We start from the raw sequence: 27,978 nt of genomic DNA, 5'->3' as shown, positions 1-27,978 counted from the left end.
GGCTTGTCCAGAATTTCTGGCTAGTTTGTCAGGCATAGGTGCGTACCTTGTGAAAAGACAGTTCAAGCTTGCCAAACAAACCATCCTTCACTCCTTTTTTTCTCCTATTCATCCTCACGAGTAAGATGAGATTTGTGCAATTTGAATAAAGTTTTGGTTCACTAAATAAGTGTACTTTGCTTAAATTAAAGTTCTGATCAATGGAACAGTTTATGGATACCCTTCGAGTTCCGTTTAAGAGGCGTCGACTGTGCAAAAGCTTTGTAAGCTGGTAAATCATCCAGCTGCAAGCAGAGCAAGATGCTCTGTGAAACACAGAACGCACTTTGTTCCTCGTGCTATTGGTGTCGTGTATCTTGTTCCGCTATCCTGCGGTAAGAGATACAGTTAAACCTGGATATAATGACATTGATAAATTCCCAGAAAAATTCGTTATAAAGAGCATTTTGTTTAGAGAGGTTCGGTACAAAAATTAATAAAATAAATGCACAAATCAAACAAAAGAGAGGACTGAAGGCAAAGGTAATCCAGAACATTTACTTAGCGGTAAAAACTGCATTATTATTGTGATAGCAACTGCACAGTCACTGTTGACGGATTTTTGCCGTCGCCCCATTGTTCAATGCAAATCTAAATTTATAACATGTGCCCATGCATCGTAACTTTCTAGAGTGGGTAAAAGCGTGCGAGCCCTGCTGAAGCTCAGATTGAATGAACCAGCCCATCTCTATTGCCTAGAAGGCACATAAGATAGCATCCCCAGCGTGTTAGAACTGCCGTTGAATGCTCAGACAGAAAGGACACCACCCATCTTGAACGAGCATGGAAAAGGGGGAGAAGAGGGGTCGCTCGAGAAGAATCAACGAACTTTGATTTTAGAGGCGGTTGTGATCGCTGGCGCGCGTGCTATCTTGGCGAATATCAGCTGTGCGCTTTCAACGTGAAGGGACCGTGTGAAAAAAGCACTTCCTCTGGAGCAGCCATATTTGCTTACACCAGCGTTTCGTAGGAGTTCCGCGATATCGAATACAAAAGAGTTGGCTGCCAGCCTTACTTCATATAACATTACAATTTTTTTGCTATCACGTTCATAGCATTCGATTCAACGCACCGTCGTGTTGTTGCCAGAACTGATCGGCTAATTGCCAAAGCTACGAGTCTGCCGTTTAAGAGAAAGTAATAATAATGAGCACAATGCCACTGCCAAGACAGCAGCTGTGTGCCCCTCTTTGAGCATTGCTAGGTAATAGTCAAGCACCACTCGCAGGCCACACGTGAGATAATTGAAGCCTATCACATAACTAAGTAAGTTTGATGGTACGCGTGTAAGTTCTCCATCAGTTGCGCTAATGCAAAAAGAGATTGCATATCTTTGCGTAACTTGATTATCTTTAAGCTGTGTATTTGTTTCCAGCTTAATAAATAAGAGACAAGAGCTTTGCTGACAGTGTGTCGCAGTGGTTGTTAACTGCACATGCACAAGTTAACTAACTGCACATGCTAACTATGCATGCCCATTCTCTTCTTTTTTTGCCTATATATGTACACCACTCCACTATTAAATCTTTGTTGAAAGTCAGCGCTCTTTTCTGTCCTTGTTTATTGCTCCCATAGTTACGCTGTAACTACTTCTAGATTGCTCTGTTTGTATTTTGATCTATTTTCAACACATGGTGATGACATGTGGTGCCTCACAGAAAAAAAATGTTTGAGACATGTTCCAAACATACTTATTATGCTTATTACGAACATGCTCATTACAAAAGTAAAAAAATATATCTTGTATGAAGACACTCATGTACAGAGCTAGGTAGGCACTAACAAGAGGCCCGTGGGCTGCTTTTTTGGGACCTCTGCTGTACCGGATGAAGTTAGTCGCACTAAATACAGCCGAATCTTGATGATTCGAACTCAAAGGGACCCGAAAATTAGTTAAGAATAAAAGAAGTTCGACTAATTAAAGCTAAATGAATAAAGGGCTCACCATGCGGTGGCGCATGTAGTGCGAATGTAATGACGTGAATTCCTTGGTGGCTTTTTTTGGAAAGACTGTGGCAACTTGTATTGAGCGCTTCGTCCGAATAAAAACGGAGAAGAAAAACCCCCACCTTCCCTGGATATCGCGTGATATACTTCACCTGTCGCGTCGGGTCGCCAGACTGAGACGTTTAAAAAGAAATAGTGACCCCCTTAAAATACAGAAATTCAACCTCACCAAAGAAGAACTTCAGATCAAATTAATTCGTCGAAGGATTTCTATTTCAATGTTACGTAGCAAGATTTAATGAAAAGCAACCCTAAAAAATTTTGGGCTTCTATTTTACCCACCTCAGCTGCCACAAATACAGTTGCTATAATTAACGTCCCCTGCAGTGACCCCTCAACCATTTCTAACGCGTTCAATGAATACTTCCAATCGGTATTTACAACTGACAACTTAGACATCCCTAGCTTTCGCCATGGTTCAAATAACTCAATCAGTGACATTTCCGTATCTCTCGACGGTGTTATGAACCTAATTTTGCACCTGGGAAATAAGAGATCTCTTGGTCCTGACGGCATTCCTAATATTTTTCTTCTTAGATATTGTGAGTGCACCAGCCGCTACTTGACCATAATTTTTCAAAAGTCCTTAAGCACTTCAACTGTTCCTTCAGCTTGGAAATTAGCGAAAATTCTTCCTATGCATAAATCTGGCAGCAAGCAGTCACCATTAAACTATTGCCCAATTTCATTAACATCTCAATCAAGTAAACATTTAGAACACATAATCTTTAAGCATATCATGGGGTTTCTTTAAAATAATAACATCCTAAGTAATGCCCAGCATGGTTTTCGCCAAGGTTTTAGTACAACAACCCAGCTTGTAGAATTTTCTCACGACATTTCGAACGATCTAGACTCTGGTTACCGAATTGATGCAATTATCATCGACTTTGCAAAAGCATTCGACACTGTAACACATTCAAAACTTCTGCACAAACTTCACACTGTTCTTAACAATTATTCCTTAGTTGACTGGATTGCTAGCTTTTTAAACAACCGTTCTCAGTTTGTTTCTTTTAATTCCTCAAACTCGTCTGTTGTGAATGTTTCATCCGGAGTCCCCCAGGGTTCAGTCCTGAGACCACTTTTGTTCTTATTGTACATAAATGATTTGCCCAATTAGGTGTCTGCGAAAATCCGCCTTTACGCTGTGGTGTACACGTATCCCGAAGGAGTACGGCCACCAGCGTGGGTTCGGTCTTAGCGAGCCGCAGGGCACGCGTTAACCGTCGCCGTGGCGAGAACACGATACTGCTCAAGTCGCAACACTTTATTGTGGCAACACCAAACGCAGTACAGCCCGTTGCAAAAAGGCGCGGCGGGAAAGCAAATAGGCTTATCCACGCCACGGGCACAAAGTACTACACAGGGTGCCACGAGCACGTCTCCGCGATAAAGGTGATCCACGGAGACACCGGGACAAAGGGCCCGGTTGCTCGAGCGAGGGCAAAGGCGCTCGCGTTGGCTTCGGAGGGAGACGGGTCGGCGTAGCTAGGCCACGCACTAGGACACCGTACTGCCCTTCGGCTGTGAGTACGCAGCGGGGCAACAAAAGGTGAGCGTTCGCCTCGGGCGCGAGGCGCCGTCGGCGAAGTCCGACGAGCCCCGAGCGACGAGACTCGACGGACGGAAAAGAATGCGTGGCTCACCGTTTGAAGTCCCGGACTGTACTCACCGCTCCCGACGCAGCGCGCGAAAACCTCTTGCGAGTCCCCGCGTGCGGCGCCACAGTCAACATCCGCTACCGGGTGAGGGAGTTAAACGTCACTCCGCCCTTCCCAGCGCGGCAGACAGCAAAGGAGGGCAGACATGTCGGGACATGAGAATGGCAGAAAGGCGGGAAAGCCCGCGCAAAGGCAGCGGGCTAGCCTCAATTCCCACAACGCTGATGACTGTGTCCTATAAAATGTAATTAATACCAATGATAACCACAATTTACTTAATGACTGTTTTGCACAATTTTGCAGATGGTGTGACACATGGCAAATGAACTTAAACTTTACTAAAACAGTAGCTCTTTCCTTCTGTAAACGCAGCTCCGTTTCGTTGTTTGATTACTCCTTCAATGGCTCCTCTCTGCCACGTGTGTCCGTATATAAGTACCTAGGCCTTATCTTCACCCCCAATATGTCTTGGTCTAAACATATTGAATACTCTTGCAATAAAGCTTTAAAGAAACTGGGCTACCTAAATCGTACATTAAAAGATGCTCTACCCGAAACAAAGTTGCTAACGTATAAATCGCTCATTCGTCCCATTTTTGAATATGCCTGCCCCGTATGGAACCCTCATGAAAAATCGGACATCAGCACACTAGAATCCGTTCAGAAAAAAGCCATCCGTTTCATTTTCCGCTGTTATGATTGGAATTTCTCACCCTCCTCTCAACTTGCTACGCTAGGTCTGCAAACCCTGTCCGAGCGACGCGAGCTCGAATGCCTAAAGTTGCTGCATATTCTTGTTAATACCCCACGCTACGCATTAAATAACGAATATCTGTCTCCTGATAAACTGAAACCCACAAGGAATAGCCACAAACTCAACCTGACACCATTCCATCCACATACTAACCTATTTAAATTCAGCTTTTTTCCGCACACTATAGAAAAATGGAATGTATTGCCTGGGTCAACTAGATCATTGCCTTTAGAAGATTTCTTGCATGAATGTATTGATTCACGATTTGTTTTTTATTAAAAGTTGTAATTTCTTGCATGAATGTACTGATTTGGAATTCGTTTATTAAGAGTTCTATTCCTGTTTGTTAAGAGTTGTATTCTTGTGTGTGCTGATGTTAGCAAACCCACTCCTGCGATAGCCCAATTCGGGCTGCAGTATGTAAAAATAAATAAATAAATAAATGTGCATTAAGCTAACACACTAGGGGGAAGTTTCAGAAGACTTACATTTATTCACAAATCACAGGACATCCGTCATCAATTGAAGAAATCGGTCCTGCTGGCACCGTTGGTAGCACCGCTCCAGAGGCTAGGAGTAATATTGCAAGATGAGCTAGTTCGTATGTGTGCACCGGACCTTATTTTTAGCGCACTTGAACAAAGAAAGGGAACAACACTGCGCTTGTGTTGCTCCTGGTCTTACATTGGTATTGTTCCCTCTCTTTGTCCGTGTGTTAGTGTGCACTGAAAATAAGTTACCATCCTTCAGAGGCTAATCCGCAACCGGAGCGTGGCTAGCACATGACGAGAAAAGAGGAACGACTCCACGCGGAGAGAAGCAGATCGACATTTGAGAGAGAACTATGTGGCAGCATAGAGAAAGAAAAAAAACTTTTTTTTCTTTCTTTATAGCGGCAGCTTCTTTTTGTTCTTTTTTTCACTTTCTTTCACGTGCGGCATTTAAGGGACAAGGGTCTTTACGTGGCAGGGATGAGAAGGGGGGAATTGGAAGCGCAAACCAACGGGACACAAGAGAAGAGACAAACAAGCGCAGACTGAAACTCAGTTTACTCAGAGAAGAAATTATATACCAGAAAGAAGAGAAAGGGAAAAACTGGGGGAAAGGGTCCACCATGATCAGGTGTCGTCCAGAAACGAGATTTCACAATCTCACAGTGATATAGACGGTGAACTAACACAACCATCAATATTCTTTTTAATAAAAAAGGCTTCCGCAATCTCTCTAGTTTTCGTGTCATGATGACTGTATAAGACAAACGTGCGCGAAAAATCAGGTACGCAGCCACACTTATTGCAATGGGCGGACAAATGTAAACCCGGGGCTGAATTCAGCGCATTGTAGTGTTCTCGCAGGCGAACATTCAAGCAGCGCCCAGTCTGCCCAATGTATAACCTGCCGCAAGACAGTGCAATACAATAAACGACATTAGATCAACAATTGGTGAAAGAATTGATATGCTTGACACCACAACCTTTCTTTACAAGACCTGCCTTCATTCTGCTTTGCAAGTCAATTCTAGAACACATTTGCTGCAGTTTTCTACTTGCCGAAAACACAACGTCGAGGTTGAGTTTTTTTGCACATTTTTTATATTATGCAAAAGCTCTTCTCTTGTGTCCCGTTGCTTTGCGCTTCCAATTATTTCATTATGAATTCGTACTAACTAGCCCGCCTGTCCAGCCTTCTGCAAAAAGGGGGAAGCATGGCACCGGCGCATCGCAGATCAGCGAGAGAACCAACACTTCAGGACAGCTTTCTTTTTTTTTTTCCTCTCTCTCTATGCACACAGCGTTAAAAGGAGAAGGGTCAAGGGTCTTTATGTGGACGAGACGCAAAAGGAAGAAACGTGGCACAGGCACGTCGTAGATCGGCATTTGAGAGAGAGCAAACATTCCCCGCAGCCTTTTTCTTTTTCTTCTTTTCCTCCTTCGCGCGCAGCGTTGAGGTGTCGCAGGCGCCGCTGCAAGATTGGGCGTGGTGCTGAGATCATTTTCGGAGCACAATATGTACGAATAAACCATCGCAAGTGCTAGCGCGTTTGAATTACAGGGCGTTTTCGCCCATTGAAATAGTACACATAGCTTTGACGGGACCACAGCGTGAATTCGAATTAACCAGAAGTTCGAATTAAGCGTGTTCGAATTAATGAGATTCGACTGTAATCTGAGGCATGAGCACTTCTGAGTGTGTGCCCATGATTTTGTCATTGTTAAAGCAGTGTGCACACTTTTACAGTAGATGATTAGATGACCAAGCTCCTAAGATGGCGTTACTTTAAAATGCTATAGCAAAGTCAACTTAGTAACACATTTCCTGTTGCCTGATCAGCAGAATTTCTGTCGAAGTTTCACACTTTCACACCAGTCTCTGCACGAGTTGCCCCAGAACAGCAGCGGTCCCTTACCTTGGGGCAGGGCTGCACTAGCCCAGCCACCGTCCGTGTCTCGAATGCGGCGGCTGAAATCTGCCGACGAGTTGCGTGAGTGCCTGAGGTCAAGAGAGGATGCACGAGAGTGGCCCCTGACACCGCCCGTGCGCAGGTCGGACGAACTGCGTGAGAGCTGTGGTGGAGGCACCATGGACGACGAGGCCTGCCGAGCATCCAGAGAAGGGTTGCGCGAGTGGCCACATGAGGAGGTTGGCGGCGGCCGCGAGCCACCCAAATCTGGCATCACGCGGAAAACCGAGCCTGGCCGCGCATCTGCATGGACAAGAACACAAATGACACCACAGCTGACTCAACCTGACTACCTTTGAGGGCACTGCAAATATCAGAGCATTTAAGTGTCACCCAGCACGCACCTACCTCTATGGTCAAAGAAAGCTGTCAAATTCAGCTCTCCTGCCTTTTAGTGCATGCACTTGTGTAGCTGCAATGTGATTCAATTAACACAAATGCTTTTCTCTGCTCTAGAGAATTCTGCAGATTCATCGCAAACTTTAGTTATGTTAGATTCAAGTGGTAGTTCAAAAAATAGCAGCAAGAGGAAGCTTGTGATAAAAAAAATCTGTAAACAGGGCCAGTGTGCCAACGTTTTGACAAGCAGTTTTCTCTTCCTCAAAGATAGAACTAATTTCCCTAGCGCTAATGTGCCTCCTCCAATTTGAACAAAATAGGGAGAGAGGGCAGCATCACACAAACTGTGTGAGTAAAAGGGATGTGCTGTAACACAAATAACAAGTCACTGCATATCCAAAAAGTGAATGATGAGTGGCCAAAGCCTGGGGATCCCCGCTTTGAACCACATAGAGAAAACACTTCAAACACTCCTGTGTACGTTTCTGCTACGTGGTTAAAAGGGGGGTAAGTAGGTTTGGGTGGGTAGCAGCAGCCATATGTAACGCTTTTGCAGCCGCTTCTAGCGATACGAGCCCTCAACTCTGGGTTGCCTTTTCAGCTGCTCTGGAAGCATTCAGCTATTCATGCAGTTTTGCCGCCTTGTCTTTGTTGTTTTCGCTGTCGAAGAGTGAGAGATTGCACACCTGGAGGCAATGGCACCACAACGCCACCAGTGGTCTCCACTCAAACCCAGAGTCCTCGCTGTCAAAAAAAGAGATCATGTACCGGGAGCGCCTGAAGTGGGCGCTCTAGCTACTATGTCACGGCAGCAAGAGGACCAGGCTCAACCGTAAGGAGCTTTGCCCATAAAAGAAAAAAGCCGGGCCATGTTTCTCTGAATCACTGTTGCCAAAAGAAGCACCACCAAACCATAGTAGGTTTGAAATTTCTAGAAGAAGAAATATTTTATGTATTGCTTTCAAAAGAACAGTCAGGACAGTGTCACCTTGCATTGATTGATTTGCTGTCGAACCAATCGTTTCAAGTGTCGAACCAATCGTTTCAAGTGTCGAAAAAATTATTTACAGAGTTTATGAAATCATTCAAAAATTAGAGCTTTTTTTCACAATTCTGTAAGGCCCACCACTTCCACACACCATCACGAGCACACAAAAAAAGCTAGAGTGGCAAGTGACAACAAGCTATTTTTGGCGCTCAAGGCAGCCCCATTCCCCATTGCACATGCTGCTCCTGCAACTCTCTCTTTTCACTAGTGACAGGACGAAATAAAAGGTTAGACGGCAACCTGTCAGGCGAGGAAAATACATAGGTATGTGGAAAAGGATACACCAACCAAAAAAAAAACAAGAAAATGTACACTTCATTGACGTTTCTGCACCCCAATATGGAAAGAAACATCATAAGAGCCACAATAAAAGCCAATGACGTGGCTTACAAGCGGCACCAGGCTACAATAGGCACTGCAAAGTCCAAGACCTGCTGCCACATCTAACAGGTCAGCATGTCTGTGTACGACCTCACCAAGTGCAGGCTGCGATCCTCAGACTGGGGCAAAAGCCATGCGATCCTCAGGTCTTCCTCGGTCCACGTCATTTTGCTGGCAGGGCTTCATCTGCTTTACATCATGTTCAGCAAGTTCCTTCTTGTTGTTGTTGACAGTGGTGGCGGAGTACCTTCAGCATTTTGTCATACAGCAACCCCACCTCCACTGATTGCTTACCTTAGTTTTCCGAATACGAGCTGGGCGATTGGCCCCAGTTTGATTCGGTGTACTGCCGCCGGTGTGGTAACATGTAGCTGCCGTGCGACAGTGAACAGGATGGTGCTCGTTGTTACTACTATGGCCTGGTAATGTAGTCAGCGATGTTGCGAGGCCGTTCACTTCTCTGAAGACACGGCACTTTGATGGCTAAACTGTGCACAGCCATCTGTCAATAGTGACGTGACTGCGATGGTACGTGTGGCCGGCCTAATCACAGGGGCAGCAGAGTGGGCGGCTGTCAGGGGCACACTAAACCTTGTTTTCCTCGGTGCGTTGCGTTGGCTGGCAGGTGGGCGGTATGGAATCAATGGTGGTGGTGTCTGGCAGTAAAAATCCAGTGGTACAGCTTTTTGATGTGGACGTGGAGGCGTACCTACAGGAAAGTCTCGGAGTGTCGTTTACCAGATCCCGTGCGCTGACTGCCCCACTTTCTATATTGGGAAAACAAAACTTGCATGAAAGGCTGTGGCAGCACAAGATATGATTGATTGATATGTGGGGTTTAACGTCCCAAAACCACTATATGATTATGAGAGACGCCGTAGTGGAGGGCTCCGGAAATTTAGACCACCTGGGGTTCTTTAACGTGCACCCAAATCTGAGCACACGGGCCTATGGCAGCACAAGAAGAACCTCCGTCAATTGAAAAAAAAAAAAAAAAAGCCAAAGGAGCGCAGTAGCAGAACACTGCAAGCGGTTTGACCCTCACATCCGCCCAGATGACCCAGTGATTCTGGAAAGAGAAAGGAACACCCGCCAGTAACACCTCCTTGAATCCTTGCACATTCAGCAGACAGTCAACCTCTCTCCACGACGACATTGTCCCCCTCTACTGCCAGGGTTTGCAACGACGAACCTGTCACGCAAGATGAGCAAGCGTATTTATATAAGCACCGCTCATCTCTGACTTTCTCACCCCTGAAGAACAAGCAAGTCTGGTCTCTAAGCGTAGTGTTTCTTAATACCATTTTTTGGTTCAAGTTTCTGATTGCTTACCTTCACTTCCTACCCCAACCAGGCAGATTTCAGCCAAATGTTCACCTTTGATCCTTTCAGGTTCGTTGTAATGAGATTAAACTGAAGCTGTCTTAGAGGCCACCCTTGCTAAACAATTTGCAATAAAATGGAGCATCACAATACTGTGCAAAAATTATCAGGTGACACCAGAAAAGCTGGGTATGTAAAACTACAGCTGCTTTACTTACCAACCATGCCGGGCAGTGCGGCAAGGCATGATGGGTCAACAGCAAATGGAGGCCGTGGGGCCCCATGGTCGGGACGTCGGTCAGGTCCACCGGCAGGCGTTGGCAGGAGACCGGAGGGTGGCATGTTGCGGCCACCACTGGCAACCTCGTACGGTGGCACTGCTGCATGCACAAGTATCCAACCTTTCCTGAATTCCCAATGAGGCTTGACAGTGCAACCAACTCAACACCGATTCCTTTCCATAACTCGAGAATGTTTTTTAAAGACGATAGTCTTTCTTGGGGACCTTCGACGCAAAAATTTTGGTCTGTCTGTCTATACATTTGTCTGTTTGTCCACTCTTACGGTACTGGGTACGCTAAATAGCACTAGCCGCTGCCCCAAATGGCCGACCCCATCTGCAGCGCCCACCAATGTTGCTCTAGCTTCGGCGTTCATACATGTACAATTGTCAAATAAAAAAAGAATTATTGCGCATATCTCAGGCACCATAACAACACGTATATATTGCGTCTTTACTCCGCTGCCCCAAATGGCCGACCCCATCTGCAGCGCCCACCAATGTTGCTCTAGCTTCGGCGTTCATACATGTACAATTGTCAAATAAAAAAAGAATTATTGCGCATATCTCAGGCACCATAACAACACGTATATATTGCGTCTTTTACTAGAAAGACACAATACATACGTGTATATAGTGCGTCTTTTACAACATGTATATATAGTGCATCTTTTACTAGAAAAGGCATACATAAATAATTCTAAGGACCGTAGCGTATATCAAGCTGCGCTGACCATGCAACGCTTACACGAAAAGGTGTTTCAACACTTTGCTAAGACGAGTCGGTGGTGGCACCTACCCGTCGCCTTGCATTCTACACCTTATCACCTCTGAGATGGGCGTGCACGCTTGTCGCAGAGCCGTGCGCTTCGTTGTTCGAAAAAACTGCCAGATGGCACTCATAACTCACGTGTGACGTGACTTGATGTGCTCATTCGCCTCCGCTGCACGCTCGAGGCACTCCAACGCAGCACCTCCAAAATACCATTCACCGAATTTCTTGCGCAGAACACCAAATAAATGTTTTTTGTTCACTCTCTCCACACGCAAGACTATTGTTTTTCGACGACATTTGCAGATTGACATGCAGATACGGGGCCAATTTTTTTTTCATTGCTTTGTACCAGCAAAGGAAAGGTGCATTGTTTTCCCAGCTGGATTGACTTTTTTCTCATAAATACCAACAAATTTCTGACCACTCGCTTCAGCAGCAGTTAGACAGAGCACTTCAGACATGCAAAAGGCTACTCTTTTGAGCTGAGTGTCTCATGGTTACGAGTAGGAAAATAAAATAAAACCCTGATTATACACCTTTCAGCAGATTACGCGAAACCATTGTATATCAGGGCATCATAAAATAAACAAACTTAGACTATAGGCAGTTACACTCAGACTTGCCCAAAAAACAGGCACAGACTACTTGAATGGCACGACCTTGAGCTTCTTCAAGGAAGGCAGATTAAATTATTCGTTCCATGGCTCCTAATGGCACCATTACTTGGTTAAAGAAGGTGCAAGCTAATCCTTATTCTGAAAGTAAAAAAGTTTAATGCAATGCACGTCTTTCTCCCGATAAATCAAGTTTGAAAACTGTTCGCACGTGAAAACGAAACCAAAACCACGTTGCCGGCAGCCTCAGTGTCTTCACCATCACATAACAGCGAGGAACGAGTTTGTGTAGAATGCCTTCGTGCGCTATTGAGCTGCACACGTAATTTTTTGCCTTGTGAAGCGCAACTAGTGATTTCCCGCTGTTATAGTAAACATTGATGTTAAGTTAAAGCTACATTGCACAGTAAAAATAGCTGCGTTACAGCGTGCTAGAATAGGGTAGTGGGCTCACTCGCTGGCCGGAGCCATGCATTGCGGTTTTTCGGAGGGGACAGCTGGTATTTTGAAATCCTGACTGGGCGAGTCTAAGGCAATGTCCACTCCCAACAGAGAACGAGAGCTTCGTGCAAACGATTACCTCTTACTTTACTGCTGTCATGAAGGGCGAATTTGAAATTCCTGCGGCCGCAGCCGTTTGCCATCTGCCTTATCAAGCAACGATGGGACTGATCACGTGTGCGCACCTGTGTGGAATTTAAGTGTGGTGGGGCAGAGTGTGCAGCATGCCCCCGTCAGGGGGGGAGTGTTTATGTATAAGAAGGAAAAAAGAGAAAAGTGAGCCCCGCAACTGTCTGCATCAGGTTGCGACACCTCAGCAGTAGCTCACAAGGGATGGGGGTGAGGAGGGATTGAAAGGATAGGAATAAAGGTGTAGAGAGAGAGATAAGGTATGCCACAGAGCGACAACATGTCGATGGAATAGGAGAAATAAGATAGATGGAAACACAGTCACAGGAGTCCGAGGATAGGGCACCACTAGCGAGAGCTCTTGACGGCGCCAGGAGATGGCGTAGGGCAAGTCCAGTAAATCAGAGCTACGCTGTCATCGGAGATCGGCGTCAGGAGATGACGTAGGGCGAGCCCAGTCGGCCAGAGCTGCGCTGACGTCGAAGATCGCAAGGGCATAACCGGTCGGCACGGAATCCAGCAAGCGAGTCAGTGTGCAAACTAGCCCTTGCTTGTGCGAGCTGGTATTCTTTGTTTTCTCTGCGATCTATGAGTGACGCATCTTGAGTTCAGTTTGGCAATGTAGTGAGTGGGCTGAGCAAGGGACACTTCCAAATATCAACCAAGATGTCCCGCCCAAAGCAGTGCAAATCTCTAACGTTGTAGAGAGCAGTTACGTTAATTAAGGAAGTCCAAAAAGCACGTCGAAGCAAATCGTGCATCGCCAAAGAATTCGGCATAGCGATGTCAACCTTCTTGACAGTACTGAACAACATAAAAATCGCAGCATATTTATGGAGTGAATGATGATGAGTGGGGCAAAACTTCGAAGGATTCTATCGGCAAACCGTGAAGCTGGCCACGTCCGTCCCCATGTCCGTCTGTTTGTGTGTCTGTCCAGTGAACACTCCAAGTGCCGCCATCTCGCATCTTTTTATATATTGATCATATACAAGTACCACCATCCGGTGGACATTCCAAGGACTAAAACAAGAGGTGGCTACCACATACAGGAGACGCACGACCCACGCTTCCAGGAGCTTTGCCCCTAAAAGGTTTTGGAAGGCTTCAAGCAAAGCTTCTCAAGCAAGTGGAAGCGCACTCAAGCTTTCGAATTCCCGGACGTCGGAGCAGCACTTCTGTTGTGGCCCCAAAACATTTAAACAGCCTATGTTCCCGGGACAACTCAAATGATGATAAAAAAATCTGACACTTGGGCACTGCAGATGGGTCATGCGGACTTCACCTGCAGCAATGGATGGTTCGAGCAGTTCAAGAAGCGAAATGCAGTGTCTTCGAAGCCTACCCAGGGCGAAAGCAGCATTGTCGATGAGCAGGCCACAAACCCATGGTGCAACCTACACCTAGCCGAGCTGCAAAAGGAGTACGCGGACAAGGACATTTTTAGCCTCGCCGAAGCTGCTCTCTTTTACAAGGTGCTTCCTAATTGCACGTGCACACCAAAAGATGAAGCATGTTCAGGCACTAAGCAACACAAATACAAAATAGCCATTCTTTTTGGTGCCAATGCTATCGGCGATGAAAAGCTGCCCCTCCTCATTATTGGCAAGTCGCTGAGATGTTTGAAATGTGCAGCTACGAGCGATGTGCCCTACTGTGCAAATAAAATGACCTGGATGATGGCGGAGTTTTTAAAAGAGCATGTCTGTGCGCTTTACGGTAAGATGGGAAAGGATGGTGAAAAAGTGTTGTTTGTTGTGAACAGCTGCCCCGGTCACTAAAAAATTGACAACTTGGCGGCTGTTACGCTGGAGTTGCTGCCGGCAAACATGACGACCATTCTCCAGGGAGTCATTGAGATGGCCCAAAGTATTATAAGAAAAGCGTGCTGCACCGAATTATGCTGTCATAATACAATGGGAGAAAGTATGAAATCGATCTGCTGGGTGCAGTCAATCAACTTAACTGCTGGGTGCAGTCAAGTTGAAGCCTGGCGCCAACTTCGCCAACAAACGATTCCTAACTGCTCCACACATGCAGGGTTTTCTCGTGCCCCGGTATCGATCGAAGAAGACAGCGGCTGTGATGAGCTGTGCAACGAAGTGCGCAAGGTGATTGGCTGCTTGAGCAATACTGAAGACGGTGAGATTGCATTTTAGGAGTATGCGCTCTGCGAGGCGGACGTCGATATTGTTGAGATGGCCTCTTGATGCAAATGACCAGCAGACGACGAAAAGCCTCGAGAAGGGCCTACTACAACACATAACTTGGTGCGCTTGCGTTGCAACAAGGTCGAATACAGTGGTGGCGACCAACGGGTCATGTGATGTGTTGAGTAACTGGAGAATGCCTTTCTCGGAATGCACGTGAAACAGGCAAGCAGTTTACTGATCCTCAGTAATAAATTTTTTTCCCCCTGCAAATTGCTGTGCCTTTACTACTGTAGTAAAACTTTTGTGCCTAGTTGGTCCATAATCATAGAAGTACATTTACAGTGCAAACACAGACACACCATAAAGAAAGACGGCACACACATGCACGCTTGAGCGTGTCGTCTCTTTCTTGTGGCGTGTCTGTGTTTGCTCTGTAAACGTACCTGTATGATTACTACTGTAGCTCTCACGTGCAGTGAAGCTTTTCCTGGTAGCACTGCCTTTTCTTTTACAATGACCTGGGCAAACATTTTTTGCGTTTTGACGAACTAGAAATTCCACTTATCTTGAAATTTTCTCCAGATTTTACCACTTCGAGCTCACGAGCGATTACTGTACATACAGCACGAGGTAAATCCTTGCCTGCGAAAAGACGCTGTGCCTACAATTCTGCCTTGGCATCGTATCTCATGGAGAAGACACCATGAGAAAGGCCAACCCAAAGACAAAGAGGCCGGGAAGTGTTCCATTCGAGAAGAAGGAATGTTTTCGTACTACTGCCAATAATGTTGATGGCTGTCTCATAGTCTAGACAGACACGCCTGCGACAAGTGTGCAGCTCCTGGAAATCGCATTTGTAAGATATTTCAGCCGATGTGCCCACTAGTCCATAAAGCTTAAACAATACGCAAGCCAGCACAAGCCTATTTTGACTACTTGAGACTTCTTCCTGTGTTTTGGAGCAAGCATTAGTTCCAAAGCAACGAAGGCGTCACGTACAACATGACAGAACTGACTGCAGAAAGCCAGGTAAAGTCAGAAAAAGTTGCGATGCTTGTTCATTCTTCGTCTGACAAAGATTGCAAAGTATGTACCAGAAGTACCTTGCTGAAATGGGTGCCAGTGCGAAGTGAAGTCAAGGCCAAGATGATCCTTGAAGAAACTAAATCTATAATGCTGCGTTATGGAGCCATATCACAAGAGTACTTGAGATCTTGAAATTCACCGCTTCTGACTTTCATATGCAGTGGCACTTATATGCATCTTAAATTAACATAGCATCTCTCATATACACAGAGTTCTGAGCACAATTTAATTGCATAATTGCATGTTTGCACAAATATTAACGGCGACAGAGTTTCAAAGAAGAATGTTTTTTGCAGATTTACGAGCACTTCACTTTCATTTCCTTAAAAACCCCTCTAGGAGGTTATATGTGAAGAGTGGGTTAAAAAATATAAATATTGTGAGCGCAGTCACCGACCGACTCTTCTTTATCCATTGGACGTGTCATCATCACTTGTATAATTTCCTCATCTGTAGATATCATCATCGGTGTGTGCCAGCTCGAGCTCGCCTCGAATAAAGCTCTTCCTCATAAGTGGTGGACGGTGCTTCTTGATCCCCAAGTCCTCTCACACGTTTCCACTGGAGCTCCGCTCGGGTCGTCGTCTACTACCACCTGCCATGGCAGTGCAAGACAATCCTGGTCCATCCAACACCACCAGCCCAGTGCAGCCTCCACCGTCAACCCTGGCCATCCACAGCCACCAGCGCGATCCGCCAGTATTCTCGGGTCTCAAAGGGGATGATGTTGAAGAATGGCTACACACCTACGACCTCGTCAGCGAGTTGAACAGGTGGGACACTCTACACAAGTTGCGTACGGTCCCTTTCTACCTAACTGATGTTGCCAAAACCTGGTTTTGGAACCACCTCCAAGATCTTCCCGACTGGGACACATTTGCACGGCAGCTCCGTCAGATTTTCGGTTCCCCCAGTGTTCGCGCTGAAGCAGCAACAAAGAAGCTTGCTGAACGCATTCAGCTGGTGGGTGAATCATACACCTCGTACATTGAGGATGTGCTTGCCTTGTGCAAGCATGTAAATTCAGCTATGCCTCAAAGCATACAAATACGCCATATTATCATAGGCATAAATACCATCGCATTCAACGCCCTTGCGTCGCAAAACCCTACCACGACTCAAGATGTCGTCACCATTTGCCAGAGACTAGAAGAACTTCAGTCTCTTCGTCTTTGCCATGATGCCTCAGACATTCGTCTTCCTGCGGCCCTCGACATCCGTGCCCTGGTCTGCGACATCGTTCGTGAGGAGCTTCATGGGCGCTGCTCTTCCTGCGCCCCACCCTCTACTTTAGTCTCAGCTCCAACCAACTTGCGGGACATCATTAGGCAAGAGATTGCATCTGCATCACATTCACCTTGTTCCGCCGAATCCAGACCTCGTCAGGTACCAACGTACGCAGAAGTTGCGTCGCTCTCAGCACCCACCACAATCCCAGCGGCTACACCAGGTGGCCATGTACCTGTGGCGTCAGTGTCACCACCGATGCGCCCACAGCCGTATTACGCCATGCCGCGTCCTCAACGCCCAATCTGCTATTATTGCGGCTATAGGGGTCACATATCTCGCTTTTGCCGAAGGCGTCAACAGGACGAGCAACGTGGCTACGCTCCAGAGGAACGCGGACGCTTCAGTAAACTCACGAACTACCAGCGCACGCCTTACCGGTCTTCTTTTCAGCGTTCGCCCTCTCCACCTTACAGTAGTGGTCTGCCTGTGAACTCCCGTGAGTCTCGCCGCCGCTCACCATCTCCCAATCGCTGTTCCGTGTCACCTCTGCGACCCGCCTCCAATGTTCTGAATGCCCACTCGGAAAACTCCCCAATGCAGTTTTAGGAGGGGAAACTGCATCCACCGGACAGCCAGCAATTCCTCCAGACAGACCATCGAACTTGTTAACATTGTTAGTCAAAGGTATACGCGTCGAAGCTCTAGTGGATACTGGCGCTGCTATTTCCATTATTCGCTCTGACCTTTGCTCCCATCTCCGCAAAGTAACAACATCTTACTCGGGCCCGTCTCTCCGTGCTGCGACGAACGCCATTTGTCGTCCCCTCGCCCAGTGTACAGTTCGTGTTTTCATAGACGGTATTCGTCATCATATTGCTGTTGCGGTTCTCCGTAAGTGCACCCACGAACTCATTTTGGGGTGGGATTTTCTGTCGTCTGCACGCGCTTCTATATCTTGTCGTCAGCGCCTCATCCACCTCAATCCCACCGACTCTTCTGTATCGGAACCCGAACAGCGCATTCGTCTCGTCACCCCTTCAGATTATGTTCTTTGGCCATCCCGAGAAGAAATAATTAGCGTTGATTGCAGCAACATTGTGGATGGTGACATGCTTCTACTACCTTTTGGCTACACGGTACATCGAGGCATTCTGATCATTCCAGGCCTTGTTCGTTTTTTTGAAGGGTCTGCTTTTATTACTGCGTTAAATCAGACCCCCGAACCCTTATTGTTGCCCTGTGGATCAACAGTCACATGCGCTATTGACCCGCATCCCGTTGCAATTGTTGCCCTTCCAAGTCAAGAAGACCTACCAGAGCCAAGCACGCCGCCACTCAACTCTCCCACTCCTTTGTCGGTGACGATAAGCCCTGGTTTGACAGCAGCCTAGAGTCAAGAATTGCTGAATTTATTGAACAGACATCGCCCTTTGTTTGACGTTCATTCCGCTGTCCTTGGTATGACAACTTCTGGGACTCACCGAATCCAGACTGACGGCTCCCGAATAATTCACCAGTGCCCATACCGCATGTCTCTCACAGAAAGGAAGATAATCGAGGAAAACGTATCAGACATGCTTCGACGAAATATCATACGTCTTTCCTCGAGTCCGTGGTCTTCGCCAGTTGTGTTGGTGCAAAAGAAAGATCGAACGGTATGTTTTTGCGTTGATTACCGGGCATTGAACAAAATAACGCGCAAAGATGTTTACCCTCTCACACGAATTGATGACGCACTAGATTCGTTACAAGGCGCAGAGTATTTTTCAAGCCTTGACCTGCGATCGGGCTACTGGCAAATACCAGTGTCCGAATCTGACAAAGAGAAGACGGCTTTTACCACCCCAGATGGGCTATATGAATTTAACGTAATGCCTTTCAGACTTAGTAAAACGCCTGCTACCTTCGAATGTATGATCGACAGGGTACTGCGTGGCCTGAAGTGGAAAACCTGCTTATGCTACCTAGACGACATCATAGTGTTTTTGTCTACCTTTTTGCAACATCTACAACGTCTCGAAGAAGTCCTAGGTTGCCTTGCAAAAGCTGGTTTACAGCTGAATACGAAAAAATGCACCTTCGCAAGCAAAACCATCAAGGTTCTAGGGCACTTAGTCAGCAAAGACGGTATTCGACCGGATCCTGAAAAGCTTGCCGCCATCCTCGAGTTTCCCCATCCGTTGCGTCAAAAAGACCTGCGCAGTTTTCTCGGCTTGGCATCCTACTTTCGGCGCTTCATACGCAATTTCGCAAGGCTTGCCTCTCCGCTCCATCAACTGCTCGCAAGTACCACGGCAGTCATCTGGCCCGATGACTGTGAAAAGGCTTTCCTGGCGTTGAAGCAAGCCCTGACATCCGACCCGGTATTATGTCATTTTGATCCAGGTGCACCCACAATTCTTCACACTGACGCCAGTGGTCATGGTCTCGGTGCCGTTCTACTGCAACGTGACAACACCGTATGCGAACGTGTCATCGCTTATGCCAGTCGTGCTTTGACTGCTGCCGAGAAAAATTATAAAATAACCGAACAAGAGTGCCTTGGTGTTGTATGGGCGGTACAAAAATTTCGTCCATACCTCCACGGCCGCCACTTCACAGTCGTCACCGACCACAACCCATTGTGCTGGCTTTCGTCGCTAAAGAACTTATCAAGTCGTCTTGGCCGCTGGGTGCTTCGTTTACAAGAGCACAACTTTGATGTGGTCTAGAGGTCTGGTAAGAAGCACCAAGGTGCTCATGCTCTCTCTCGCAGCCCTCTACCCAACTGTAATAGCCCACCATCACCAATCTCCACCGCAGCATTACCCATCGCAGGTCTCAGTTGGCTAAGATCCGGCCGCCCTTCTACCCTTGTGTCGCATCAACGCGTTGACCCTTACTGCCGCTCCATAATAGCACACTTAGAAGGTACATCCACTCCTCCGAACGCCCGACTTAGCCGACCACTGAAACGACTCAAGCTTCACGATGTGTTTTACATCGCTATATTTACCACGTTGACAGAAACAAATGGGTCCCCGTTATACCACGTTGTCTACAACATCAGGTTCTTGAGACATTCCACGATGATCCTGCTGCAGGGCATCTCGGCTATCACAAAACGTACGACAAAATACGCAGTCGGTTCACCTGGCCTGGCCTCTCATCCGCGATTGCCAAATATGTTTCTTCGTGTGCCTTATGTCAACGGCGGAAACGACCCACTACTGCTCTTTCTGGCTTTCTCCAACCTCTTCTTTGTCCCGTTTTGCCATTCGAAGTCGTCGAGATAGACTTGTACGGCCCCCTTCCCGTGACCTCCAATGGAAATCGTTGGATTGTGACGGCTGTTGACCACCTCACTCGTTACGCGGAAACCGCCTCACTGCACGCTGGTACAGCCACTGAAGTAGCTGATTTTTTTCTGCGAAACATATTTTTACGCCATGGAGCTCCACGTGTTCTGCTCAGTGACTGCGGTAAGGTCTTTCTTTCCTCTATTATTGCTGAGGTTCTACGCGCCGCCAACACCATCCACAAAACAACTTCTACTTATCATTCTCAAACAAATGGGTTGACGGAACGCTTCCACCGTACCCTCTCGGACATGATTGCCACGTACGTTAACCCTGACCACACGAACTGGGACGCCATTTCGCCATTCGTAACATTCGCCTCCAATACAGCTACGCGACGCACCACCGGCTTTTCTCCCTATTTTCTGGTCCATGGCCGCTCTCCAAGTGTAACTCTTGTGGTGTACACGTATCCCGAAGGAGTACGGCCACCAGCGTGGGTCCGGTCTTAGCGAGCCGCAGGGCACGCGTTAACCGTCGCCGTGGCGGGAAACACGATACTGCTCAAGTCACAACACTTTATTGTGGCAACACCAAACGCAGTACAGCCCGTTGCAAAAAGGCGCGGCGGGAAAGCAAGTAGGCTTATCCACGCCACGGGCACAAAGTACTACACAGGGTGCCACGAGCACGTCTCCGCGGTAAAGGTGATCCATGGAGACACCGGGACAAAGGGCCCGGTTGCTCGAGCGAGGGCAAAGGCGCTCGCGTTGGCTTCGAAGGGAGACGGGTCGGCGTAGCTAGGCCACGCACTAGGACACCGTACTGCCCTTCGGCCGTGAGTACGCAGCGGGGCAACAAAAGGTGAGCGTTCGCATCGGGCGCGAGGCGCCGTCAGCGAAGTCCGACGGGCCCCGAGCGACGGGACTCGACGGACGGAAAAGAATGCGTGGCTCACCGTTTGAAGTCCCGGACTGTACTCCCCGCTCCCGACGCAGCGCGCGAAAATCCTCTCGGGGGTCCCCGCGCGCGGCGCCACAGTCAACATCCGCTACCGGGTAAGGGAGTTAAACGTCACTCCGCCCTTCCCAGCGCGGCAGACAGCAAAGGAGGGCAGACATGTCGGGACATGAGAATGGTAGAAAGGCGGGAAAGCCCGCGCAAAGGCAGCGGGCCAGCCTCAATTCCCACATCCCCCTCTCCTAAACTTGTCCTTTACCGGTCTGCAAAAGGCAGCCGGACGTCACCCATGCAGTTAAAATGACACTGCTATGAGCGGTAGCTAACCTCAGTCCAGCCCTGCTACTGCTGCTTAAAAGAAATATGATTACAAAGGAGAAACAAAACATAAATAACAAAATAAACACACGACACTATACAAATACTGCAGAAGGGAGCACAGAAACGTGGCACTAGTGTTCGTGGTGCTGAAGGGGGATAGCGTCCACTGCGCGGAGGGGCGGAAAGGCGTGACAGTGTCCGCTGGGTGCGATGCCCGAGTGCGAGGTCAGAGGTACCGGAAGGGGGGCTCACTGATGGCTTGTTCCTGCTCTTGATAAGCCGCGAGTCCGACGAAAGCCGCTTCGGATGTTTGGAGGCCCCGCATTTCTGGCTCGATGACGAAGCTGGACGTTGCGGGAAGCCGGGCCTCTCCGGTGGTCAGGGAGGCCGAACCAAAATTGGCTGCGAGGCGCCCTGGCGTTGGCCGGCAGCATATAGCTGCTTTCAGCTGGCCTCGCGCAGGAGCCATGGTGGAAAAGGCAGCACGGCTTCTTCGGCGACGGCCAAGAGCAGAGCACAGCCAGACGGTCTGACGTCAGTGGGTCAATGACCCCCCAGTACCTCCAGCGTCCGCATCGACGGGGGGAAGCTATGACGCACTCCTCGCGGGCCCGCATCGAAGCGTCACGCACCCACACACGCACAGAAGCACGCACACACACCGCCGACAGCTGCGCGAGCGTAGGCGCAAAGAGTCCATCGTCTCTCTCTCCCGGCAAGCACCGACACACAAGGTCACACACAGCTCCCTTCGCGGTAGACGAAACGAACACGAAAAAAACTAAACAGCGCAAGAACGACACTCAACATCTGGCAAAAACATAAAACACAAATAACACTTAATATTAGACAAAAACATAAAATACACATGAACACAAAAAAAAAGAAACACTGGCAGCAGACAGGGCGGGGTCAACTCCTTTACGAGAAAAGGCCGTAAAGAAGCTAACGTATACTGAGGCTAGACAGTAAACTGAGGGCCTTCGGTTGCGGAGAAGTCCGCCGTCCGGCGTGAAATCACAAAGGTGACCGCTTCCTCAGATTATACCGGCGCGGGGTCCGAATGCGGTCCGTCGCTCCGGGTGTGCCCGTTGCTTGCGCGAAGTGCCGCAGGGCACTGGCGCGAGCTCGTCAGACCGTGACAAAGGGCTTCAGGTCTGCGATGTGGGCACGGCTGAGTTTTCCCAAAGGGGATTTTTCAGCTAGTACGCGCCACGGACGCTCACTGACAATCGGTTCATAAGACCGGGCGGCTTTCCAACCCTTGGCTTAACCGTTTGTCAGACGTGGCAGGCACGGAATAGCGATAAAAGCCACGCTTCGTGCCGGGCCAGGTCACAACATTGCTCAGTTTGCAAAAACTTTCGAGCCACTCAGGTGACCGGCCATGGATTCGTCGTGAGAGGATCGCAACAGTGCGGCTCTCAGACTTTTGGGCATAACCACCTTAAACGGGTCTATGGACTCGTCGTCAGTGGCTATATATTTCAGCAGGAGCCCGTCATGGTCCAGCAAAATGAATCCGCCGGGGACTCAGCGACACACGCTGTTTCAGCCCCCTAATCGCGCCCGCCGCAGAACAAGCAGCGTAACGGCGCTCCGCGCCTCGTTAAGACGGTTTAACGGCGCCCGCCGCAAAGCAAGCAGCGTATACGGCGCTCCGTCCCTCCGAGACTCGAAACGGATCACTCTGCTGAGCCTTCAGTAGCTCTTCGCTGCCGAAAGCAATTCCCATTCTCCTAAATGGGGGAGTCTGGTATCGCGCCCACTCAGGACCGCAGCAACCGCCGTGTGAGTCGGCGTTACGGGTTCGCTCTCGGCCTCGTGGCCTTCGGAAAGCTCCCCCGCTCGGCCGTTTCGCGGTGCGCCGCTTACCTGGTTAGCAGCCAAGGTTTGTCCGCATGGGGACTCGCCCTTCTCGCCGAATGGCGGCGAAGCTGCTGTTTCGCCCCCGACGCTTGCATGTGCTAAGGCACCGCGAGCGGCCGTCGCACCGAAATCCAGGTTCTCGGCAGACAACAAGGGGCACGAGATAGCGCGTCAGCTACCACGTAGGAGTGTATTCACCACAAAAAGGGGTGACGACACAGGCGAGCGCCGAAGGGCGCCCGTCGATCGAGGCGGTGGCCTCTTGGTGCAACGCGGCATGCCACGAAGCAGACATAACGTTCGGGTAGGGCAAGAGGCCCATTCCGAAGCGATGCGCCATCTCCAAAGGGAGCGGCTAGGCGCCTCGTGTCGTCACCGCAATAGGGGGTGCCGACACAGACGGGTGCAGAAGGGTTCCCGTCAATAGAGGCAATGGCCTCCGTGTGCAACGCGGCATCCGCTAAAAGGGACAGCGGACAAAAGTCCCGCGAAGCAGCCATGTTGCGACGAGCCCGAATCGCGCAGGCGAACTGACTCGCTAAGAGCAATCAAAAGCTAGAGCTTTTGATACCGCGTTGGGCGCCAGTGTGGTGTACACGTATCCCGAAGGAGTACGGCCACCAGCGTGGGTCCGGTCTTAGCGAGCCGCAGGGCACGCGTTAACCGTCGCCTTGGCGGGAAACACGATACTGCTCAAGTCGCAACACTTTATTGTGGCAACACCAAACGCAGTACAGCCCGTTGCAAAAAGGCGCGGCGGGAAAGCAAGTAGGCTTATCCACGCCACGGGCACAAAGTACTACACAGGGGTGCCACGAGCACGTCTCCGCGGTAAAGCTGATCCACGGAGACACCGGAGCAAAGGCCCGGTTGCTCGAGCGAGGGCAAAGGCGCTCGCGTTGGCTTCGGAGGGAGACGGGTCGGCGTAGCGAGGCCACGCACTAGGACACCGTACTGCCCTTCGGCCGTGAGCACGCAGCGGGGCAACAAAAGGTGAGCGTTCGCAGCGGGCGCGAAGCGCCGTCAGCGAAGTCCGACGGGCCCCGAGCGACGGGACTCGACGGACGGAAAAGAATGCGTGGCTCACCGTTTGAAGTCCCGGACTGTACTCCCCGCTCCCGACGCAGCGCGCGAAAAACCTCTCGGGGGTCCCCGCGCGCGGCGCCACAGTCAACATCCGCTACCGGGTAAGGGAGTTAAACGTCACTCCGCCCTTCCCAGCGCGGCAGACAGCAAAGGAGGGCAGACATGTCGGGACATGAGAATGGTAGAAAGGCGGGAAAGCCCGCGCAAAGGCAGCGGGCCAGCCTCAATTCCCACACTCTGGACGTCTCCTTCCTTTCGGCTCCTGCTACCTCAGCAAGCCCTTTATCCACACAATTTTTGTCTCGCCTCGAGCACTGCCGTCATCTGGCCCGAATTAACACCGGCATCTCTCAGGAAGCTTGCAAGTCTCGCTACGACTCAACACACCGTGCTGTCACCTTTTCCCCAGGAGACGAAGTTCTTCTGTGGCCTCCCGTGCGTGCGCCCGGCTTATGTGAAAAATTCCTCAGTCGTTTTATAGGGCCTTATACGGTGATTGAACAAACGTGCCCCGTTAATTACCATATCTCCCCACTTAACGCTCCCTCCGACCACCATTGCCGTGGGACAGAAATTGTGCACGTTTCTCGGCTGAAACTGTACACCCGACGCAATTCCTAATATTGTCTGTCACGCGGCCAAAAGGCCGCTTCCAGCGTGATAGGGAATTAGTGTGAGGGCAGTCACCGACTCTTCTTTATCCATTGGACGTGTCATCATCATTTGTATAATTTCCTCATCTGTAGATATCATCATCGGTGTGTGCCAGCTTGAGCTCGCCTCGAATAAAGCTCTTCCTCATAATATATTTATATATTCTCTGCATTCTCTGATGAAGGACGTGCCACGGCCGAAACGTGAATATATAAAGGAACTGCTTGCTTTCTCGTTTGTGTACCAGCTTCTTTTCTTATACATGCGTACCAGACCCACTGAAGTTTCAGAATATATATTTATATACTTTATTTCCAGAAGTTCGCATACTGAAAAATAGGAGCACAATTTATCAAAAAATAATTATGAGCATGCAGTGGTGACGACGTCATGAAGAAGGTGATTCTAGCTTTTGCAATCTGTATTAAAAATAACATAGAAAAAGTGGTCATTCTTATGCATGGCCACACGACTTGAAGTGGATGACAAGTGCATTTCTATGGGGATATTGCCAGGAAGAAAACCGATTTGTCGTAAAATGTGGGTTGTTGCGAAACTAGGGGAGGAGTTATAATCGAAGTTCCACTGCAGCAGTAAGAAGACTGCTGTTTGTGCCTTCTTTTCATGCCATCTTCAGACTCGTATTTCAAAAGGAATGTCCGGCTTGAGCTTCCTAAACAGCACTCAGTTGCTAGTTCAGAACGAGATGATGCCTACCAAGTGTAAAGCTACAAGTCCTTCTAGCCAGCTCCCGTTTAATGTTGCTGCGACAAATGAGCGACATCTACTATGGACAGTGACAACCCAATCGTGATGATCCAGTCCTCTGAATGACTCACCATTTGCAACCAGCATGCACAGACAGCTTACCGGCCATGGGCAAGTAGCCATGGAAGAGGACATTGCCGCATGATGACTGGTGCAAGTCTTCACACAGGATCAACCGCTTCACTGCACCATAGAAACATTGCAAGAGCTCAGTAGGAAAGAGCAGCTTTGCTTCACAGCTGCTCACCATATCTGAAACCACCTGATAATCACACATTTAGATGCAACCATATCTTTCAATGCTTTACAGTTGCAGTCACGTGTAATGACACACAGTCAAGTCAGAAGAGGAGTTCAGTTATTAACCTTGCGCTTTTGAGGCATATTGTACAAAAGAAAAGATACACGAAACACCAAGGCCTTCCATAACAGGCACAGCCCACCTACCTTTTCGAGGCACAGGTTAAGTCGACAGCGAGCGTTATTTGGTTCTTGTACTTCAATAAACAAATGCCTACCTGAACGTCGTTAGAATGAGAGAGGAATCAAAAAGAAAGAATGGCATGAACAAGCACACATGTTTTGTCCTCTCTTGCATGACTTGCAGCTCTAAGCTCCAGTCTTCGTTTGACTGTGCGGAAGTTTTGCAGTGCTCCTCGGGGGCTGTGAAAATTTTTCCCTTGTTCAGGGCTATTCCTTCAATGAATAATCGCATGAACAGATAATATGGTACATTATGCAAATTTATGCATGCTTGCCAAATAAAAGCAGGTGTACACAAACCCAGCAGAAAGGATTTGAAATGACGAATTCATTCCTTAGTGACTACTATGATTTACTCACCAAGAGGAGTGATGCCATAGAATTCTGCCTCATGTCTCAACACGCTCATGTCCAGGTCCCTGCAAGGCAGAGGTTGTTGGCATCCAAACACCTAGCCTGATGTTCGAAAACACACCTGGCAAGCAATTTTTCAGCAATGACAAAAAAGGGTATAATTATGGAATTTGTACACAAATACAATTGAATACAATGTCGCTGACAAGTAGAGCAGAGAAGCACCCCTTCAGTGCGACGTAAGGAAGATAGCCCTAGTGCTACTTTAAGGGAGACCTCAGTAAGGGAAGTTTTGCAAGGAGGATTCCAGATAAGGTGTCCTGAAAGCGTTCACGCAGACATAAAAAGCATTTAAGAATCCAGGCCTTTGAAGCAGGTAAAATTGAACTTTGTACCACTAGTTCACCTTCTTTTTAGCATTCTTAAAAAGATTTCAGTTGTGCAAATAAAGACCTCCTGCGTTTCTTTCTTCATCTGCATTGTTTGAACTGCTTTCGCCACAAGGAAAACTACTTTACATGCATACACTACCAGAAAAATATAGAGTAAGAAGTGCATCATTTTGTCTCAATACCACAAGCATCATCTGGCTTGCTTGCGTTTCCATTCTTGAAAAATCGGTGCTGGTCACTTTCCTATCAAAAATGCTATATCACAATGTACAGCAATAATGCAAGGAAAGGCACATAAGACAGATAATTGGTATTCAGACAAAAGAGACACCCTTTTCTTGCCAAGTGCTCCAATGACTGCTCAAAATTAGTGTTAATTTAAGTATGGTTTGCAAGCAAATACAAGAACACCACGTCGGTGTAAATCATAGAATTTTTGGAAAAATGCAGCTGGGTGTAGCACTTATTCATGCAGCTAGCATCACATCAGTGCACCAAATGACACACCTCAGATCAATGTCTTTAGTTCGCATGAAGTTCAGGATGACCGAGAACAACTTGGGGTCCCGATCAATGAAAATCTGCAGCATAAAAAAGAACTTTGTAATACACAGATTGGGCTACATAGGTCACCAAATTGTTCAGCTCAACTCAGCCGATTCCATCTCGAAAGAACGGTCACTATATATGAACCGTCAAATGTCATGCACAGGACCTTTCTCAGTTTCAACCAATCAATCAATCAATCATTTATTTGCACAAAATTGTTAGTTACAATTGGGGATTATACAGATACACATGGAGGTCCCAAAGTCAACAGACTGTACAGGGAACCTCCCATAAGGAATGAGGAACAGAAGTATGTACAACGCAGCTATATATGAACACAAACTAAATACTGTACATGGCATGATTATGAGTTCCACAGTTCTGTGGCTGAGAAGTTAGTGAAGTTGCCATAATTAGTTCTAGGTCTCAATAATAAATAGCTATTGCTGGAAACGAAACGGGTTGACAATGAGTGAAGAT

The 27,978-nt window shown here is 48.2% G+C and overlaps 1 protein-coding gene across 14 annotated transcripts in view; it reads right to left on the bottom strand.

Moving 5' to 3' along the window:
* LOC119167769 (SH3KBP1-binding protein 1) overlaps positions 1-27,978 on the bottom strand; it is a 433,186-nt gene that overhangs the window by 297,094 nt on the left and 108,114 nt on the right. For 13 of the 14 annotated variants that reach the window (XR_012884068.1, XM_075865768.1, XM_075865770.1 and 10 more), the window contains 5 exons: positions 27,457-27,530; positions 26,564-26,622; positions 25,823-25,903; positions 10,235-10,396; positions 6,872-7,168 (listed from right to left, as the gene is read on the bottom strand). Coding sequence is in view for 13 of the 14 variants with exons in the window: in XM_075865768.1 (XP_075721883.1) it covers positions 6,872-7,168; positions 10,235-10,396; positions 25,823-25,903; positions 26,564-26,622; positions 27,457-27,530 (673 nt within the window). In the remaining variant the exon portion in view is untranslated. The remainder of the gene's footprint in view (positions 1-6,871; positions 7,169-10,234; positions 10,397-25,822; positions 25,904-26,563; positions 26,623-27,456; positions 27,531-27,978) is intronic. The other variant, XM_075865761.1, reaches the window with a different exon arrangement.

Source organism: Rhipicephalus microplus, chromosome 6 (genome assembly GCF_043290135.1).
Source record: "Rhipicephalus microplus isolate Deutch F79 chromosome 6, USDA_Rmic, whole genome shotgun sequence".
Classification (NCBI taxonomy): domain Eukaryota; kingdom Metazoa; phylum Arthropoda; class Arachnida; order Ixodida; family Ixodidae; genus Rhipicephalus; species Rhipicephalus microplus.
This window is presented reverse-complemented; position numbering and strand designations above follow the sequence as displayed.